This window comes from Impatiens glandulifera, chromosome 4 (genome assembly GCF_907164915.1).
Source record: "Impatiens glandulifera chromosome 4, dImpGla2.1, whole genome shotgun sequence".
NCBI lineage: Eukaryota > Viridiplantae > Streptophyta > Magnoliopsida > Ericales > Balsaminaceae > Impatiens > Impatiens glandulifera.
In genome coordinates, this window is record NC_061865.1 from 46,017,778 (window position 1) to 46,023,874 (window position 6,097).

The window sequence follows — 6,097 nt, forward strand, 5'->3', positions numbered from 1 at the left end:
TTCGCATGAATTTGAGACAAAAGAACTAACACCATCATCAATTTCCCACTCTCCATCATAGAGGACAAATGAACTAACAAATACATTGTGATATGCAATTGATAAAAATTGACAAAAATGAATAAAAAATACATTGTGTTTTCAGCTATACCAAAGAAACAGTTCCTTATTTACCTACATGCACATCAAGGATGGTTGTGATTTGATCAATATGCATTTTTGCTGCAATCAAGTATAGTTCATGAAATGTATAGTTTCCGTCATGCAATGTATAGTTTGCGTACCACAATGTATAGTTTGCGTCACGCAAGCAATGTACAGTTTGCGTATCGCAATGTACAATTTGCGTCACACAATGTATAATCATAACAAACAAAGTAATTCTTGATTTTTAAGCTATACCAACTATATTACATTGTGTTTTCAGCTATACCAAACAAAGCAATCCCAATAAATAACATACCCATTGATTCGGCGTTTGTTGGATATCTGATTCGAATGTTTGATGGAGTCGTCAAGGAGAGATCGCGTTGCTGCGTTGCTTGGAGAGATTGCGTTACTGCGTTGCTTTGGGAGTCGGGGATAAGAATAGTCGCGTGGAGGAAATGAAGAAGAGAAAAGAAAAAATGTAGAAAAAAAAGAATAAAATAAAAAAGAAATGAGAAGGGACAAAATAGTCATTTCACATGTCTAAAAAGTGCCCTAAATCATCCCTATTGTCATGTTTTATTAATATTGAGGCTAAAAGGATAAATTGGTCCTTAAACTTCTCTCATGAAAGCTTGTTTACTCCTGGGCACTTAACTAAAGAACATAAAACCCTACATCAACCCTTCACTATCACTTAAATTTCTCCAGCCGCCGCTCGTCGGCGAAATTCATTGTTTACGTTCTCCTCCTCAAAATCTCTCCTCTCTCTCCTCTCGATCACGTCTATTGAGATCCTTATTGTTGCTTCTCTCTCTTCTTCCATTTTCTCATTATCAAATGGGATTTCAAGCAGCCGTAAATATTACCGAAATCGCAGGAAGAGGTAGATCACTGGTTACCTCTCAGCCGTTAAGGGCCGGCCAAATCGTCCTCAAAGATTCACCTCTCATTCTCTACTCCGCATCTCCATTCATTAAATCCTCCTCCCCTGAAGAAAAACCCAGCAAAGGTTGCTACTGTTCTCATTGCTTCAAAGCTACAATTTTCCGGCAATCGGAGAATCAATCATTCGTTCCTTGCCCTTCATGCTCGAATTCCACTGATTGGGTACTTTTCTGTAGCCCTAATTGCCAATCATCAGCCTCTGTTACTTCCCACACTCCTTGGGTCTGTCAAGCTTTAAGCCGCCTTAGAGATGGGTTTTCTTCATCAAATCTTCAGCAACAGCTAGAATGTCAAGTTCAGGCGCGGTTTCTCGTCGCCGCGTATAATCTCGCCGTTATTTCTCCGGCGAATTTCATGATTCTTCTTTCACTTCAGGGTTCTTCTTCTTCCTCTCTTAAACTGGATGATTCAACTGTTTTTCTTCATTCCCTCATATCCAACATCTGCCCTCCCATAATCCCCAGCTCTGCTGGATTCTCCTTCTCACCTGAGTTAACGGCTGCGTTGCTCTCTAAGGACAAGCTTAATGCATTCGGGTTGATGGAACCGTTTGCAGAGAAGAAAGAGAGATCCGTCCGGGCTTATGGTATATACCCTAATGCATCGTTCTTTAATCATGATTGTCTCCCAAATGCCTGTAGGTTTGATTATTTGGATGCTGATGGAGGCGAGATGAATAATACAGATATCATAGTTAGAGTTATACATGATCTTCCTCAAGGAAGGGAGATCTGCTTGAGCTATTTCCCTGTCAATCTTTGTTATTCCGATAGGCAAAAGAGGTTAAAAGAGGATTATGGGTTCACATGCTGCTGTGATAGGTGTAAGGTGGAGGCAAATTGGAAGGAGGAAGTGGAGGTGGAGGAGGAAGATGAAGAGGACATGGATGAAGATGCGGATGAAATGATGGATGAAGGTGAAAATGATTTCCCACATCAATATTTCTTCTTGCGATACATGTGTGGCAGAAAGAATTGCGGGGGTACATTGGCTCCTGTGGCTCCATCAAGCTCGGAGCCTTCGACATTGATGGAATGCAATGTCTGTGGCAAATTGAAGAGCGAAGAAGAAGATGATGATGATGATGATGATGATGGAGAAGAAGGGTCTATGGATGATGGTGATGATGCATTTGACACTTGAGCTTTCTTTCTAAGGTAATGTAACTTTGATTTTCACTTTTATTTATGTATTTGGGATTCTTACTTAGAATTTTTGGATGGAACTAACATGATGTCTTCATGTTTGTATCTTCTTCTACTTCGTATTATTAATGAAATGAAAGAATGAATTAATGTAATGGGGTTGTTTTTTTAGTATGCATAGATATTTTTTCAAATGAATTATGATATTGGAAAATTTATATTTGTTATTTTTTCTAAAGATTATAAAATTATCTATAGAAGAAATCTGGATCATGAAAATTATATCTGTAGTAATAATCACATTTTATGAAGCTATGTTATTTTTTTTCCTTGTGACACAGGTTTATTTTCAGGTTAGCTAGCTTGACTTAACCGTCTTAATCCCCTTTAAATATGAGTGTTCTTAGTTGAAATCGAAATTAAAACATTTAATTTCTTAGTTATGACATATCTGATTTGATATTCGGAAGTTTTTTTAACATGTCTAAGATTCAGCAAGTTACACTTGAGTTCATTGGTAGTTGGTGAAAAGTTTGGATATCAGTTTTTTTCAAATGTCATCATTACAACCTTGTGTAGGATTCTTGTAGATTAGGTACTGTTTGCTTGTTTGACATTTATTTTGTTCTCATGGCAAATTTTCGGGTTTGGGTGATAGAAACCTCCCGCTAACTTGTCCATAAAAATGGGTACTTAAATTACCCCCAACCCATGGGTATCTAGACCCAAACATGATCTGATTTTTTTGTTTAACTTTTCGTTAGCAGATTAATATATTTTCCTTTCCTGTTAAACACAATTTCGATTCATTTAACAAAATTAAAAAAATTAATTTAATCTTAGTATTAAGTTAAAAAAAATTATGTAATAAAAAATTATAAGATATTATACTAGTTAAAGTCAAACAACCTTAAATTATATTATATACAAATAATTAAAAAATATAAATAATATTTTAAAAAATATTAAAAAAATATTAAAAAAATATATCACTCCTCTTCTTATTGTTGTCTATCTTATTTCTTTTCTCTTGAATCAAGTTTTATTATCATTCGGTTAGAATCGATGATAATAATAGAAAGAGGTCGAATATTATTGTGTTAATTTTCACTTTTAATGCGATTTTAATCCTGTTACGAACTGAAAATCTATTTATATTTTTTTAACAAATCTTAGCATGCTCTTGAGCGGTTTCAAGTGCAAAAAATGTTTGCTGAATTTAAAACGACAGATATAACGATGAATGAAACAGTAAACAGACAACACAAGATTTTATGGATGTTCGGAGATAAAATTCTTACGTCGCCCCTCCTTCTATTTCCAGAAGGATTCCACTAAAAGACTTTGATTTGTATAGCTTCTACACAAACTCACTCATAAAACAGGTCTTAACAAATGTCTGTCTGAACTCCTAACTCTCACACTCTCTGTTGAACAGACAACGTTCTGTTCAACTTACAACAATGAATTGTTTTTACAATAATACAAATGATTATCTCTCAAATCGTAACATGTATGTTTGACATGTTTGCAAAGAACGATATAGAGAGAGAGAGTAATCAAGATATTTAAGAACGTAGAAATTCTCCGAAGGATTCAAGAGTCCAGGAGAGAGATTCTCCGTTGTCCTTTGATTCCCTTTTTATATTTTCTGGTCGAATCTATTTTGATGACACGTAGTAGCGGTACATTTGTCGTACGTTTGGCGTACATGGTAGTGCATATAAGAATTGAATATTCGGTAGTACATGGAGTACGTGATATTAGTGTGCAGACTAATGTAATATTCGTATACATGGTAGTTGTACATTTTGGTGTATTAAGCTACTATAGAAGTCTGTTGATAGCGAACTCAATTGTTGGCCCAACACAGCTGTTGGTGCAACACTACTATTGGGCTACTCGGCTGTTAGCGCAACACAACTATGCTGAAGGAGCAATATTGCTGTTAGCGCTTCTTCAGCTCTACTGCTTGATCAAGTCTGTTGCCAGCGCTTCTTCAACTCTCATGATGGAACAAGCCTGCTGTCAGCACTTCTTCAGCTCTACTGCTGGAACAAACCAGTTGTCAGCGCTTCTTTAGCTCTGCTGCTGGAACAAACCTACTGTCAGCGCTTCTTCAACTCTGATACTAGAACAAGTCTGTTGTCAGCGTTTCTTCAGCTTTACTGCTGGAACAAACTTGTTGCTAGCGTTTCTTCAGCTCTGGTGCTAGAACAAGCTTTCTGTTAGTGTTTCTTCAGCTTTGCTGTTGGAACAAGCCTATTGCCAGCGCTTCTTCAGCTCTGCTGTTGGAACAAGCCTGCTGCCAGCGCTTCTTCAGCTCTGCTGCTGGAACAAGTTTGCTGCCAACGCTTCTTCAGCTCTGCTACTGGAATATGCCTGCTGCCAATGCTTCTTTAACTCTGCTGCTGGATAAGCCTACTGTCAGCGCTCCTGCTGCCAGCGATTTTTCAAATTTACATGCGCATTAAAATATTTGCTGAACTTAGTTTTATTTATTTATCAACACATCATCAAAACTACGTCTTATTGATTTTAATTATTCAATGTTTATTTTAATCAATTAAAACATTTTTCATAATTCAACTTAATTAACGATTTCCCCTTTAATCTTAATTTAATAATTTTCCCCTTATTCTTTCTTGAATTTAATATAATAATTTCCCCCTTTTTAATGATGTTAAAACTAAGTTATAAGAGATAGTGAATTAAAGATAAATTATATATTTATATATGAACATAAATACACAAAATATTTAGAGTATAGAAATTCCCCCTTTATGACATCTTCCCCATTTGTAGCTTTTCCGAGTCTGCTCCAGCTTGCTTACTTTGCTACCTTCCTCGTTCAGGCTTCCCCCTTACTGCTCTGCCTCCTCTACAACCTTCTCTCTTTTTAACATTAACAACCCTGAATCTTCCAAGCTACTATCCTATTTTACCTACACATATAAACATTGACAACTCTAGTACCCATATTCATTTGGGTTCATGGTTAATTAGTCTCTTGGAGATCCATATTTGAGTTATTTTTATGGAACTTCCATTTTGTGTTATTAATAGTGCGTATGATTTAGACTCGGCAGATGTCTTCCTGCCTACAGATGATCCCTTGACTTTAGAAGATAATTTTTGATAAAAACTTCTTGACTTTCTATCATGTTTTTGTTTACCAGACCGGCTAGCTTCCCTGTTCTTGGGCTTAAGCCATCTTGACTCTTGGTCAGTTGGCTTAACATATTTAATTTCATCTTTTAAAGTCAAGTCATCACAGCTTTGGTTAGTTCTAATATAAGTTAAATTTCCCTTGACAAAGTTTATGGGATTAAGCTTGTCTTTTACTAGATTCAACTTGTTACTGGACTCAGCTGGATTGCCCTTAACATATCCTAGACTAGATTTGTATCCGGTAGACCTTTGCTACATAAACAGTTGTTTGATAGCATTTCCAGACTTCGTCCAAGAACTAACCAAATAGTTTAATCTTTGATTTTCAGTAGAAAAAGTCTGAATTGTTTTTTGAGCTTCTCATTCTTAGTTGAGAGCTCATTTATTTTGTTTTTCAAAACTTCTGGTTCATTGTTTTGAGATGAAAAATTTATATTGTCAGATTTGTTTTTCAAATTTATTTTGTTAAAAAGATCTTACAGTTTTTTGTACTCAATGACCATGTCATTGAATACAGTAGTTAGATCATCTCTTGTAAATTCGTCAGAGGTGAAGTCAAATACCTAATTGTCGTCTTCCATGAAGCATTTAACGATTTCATCCTCACTTTTACTTGATGAGATTTTATCGGAGTCTCTTTCAGCCCATTTGCTCTTGCTTTCTTCAGCCAGTAGAGCTTTCTGTTC

The 6,097-nt window shown here is 35.9% G+C and overlaps 1 protein-coding gene across 1 annotated transcript; it reads left to right on the forward strand.

The window, feature by feature from the left end:
• Window positions 1-835: 835 nt before the first annotated feature.
• Window positions 836-2,468, forward strand: LOC124934141 (histone-lysine N-methyltransferase ASHR2). The gene has a single exon (XM_047474621.1). The coding sequence runs from the start codon at window positions 988-990 to the stop codon at window positions 2,236-2,238; it is 1,251 nt and encodes a 416-aa protein (XP_047330577.1). The 5' UTR covers window positions 836-987; the 3' UTR covers window positions 2,239-2,468.
• Window positions 2,469-6,097: the final 3,629 nt, after the last annotated feature.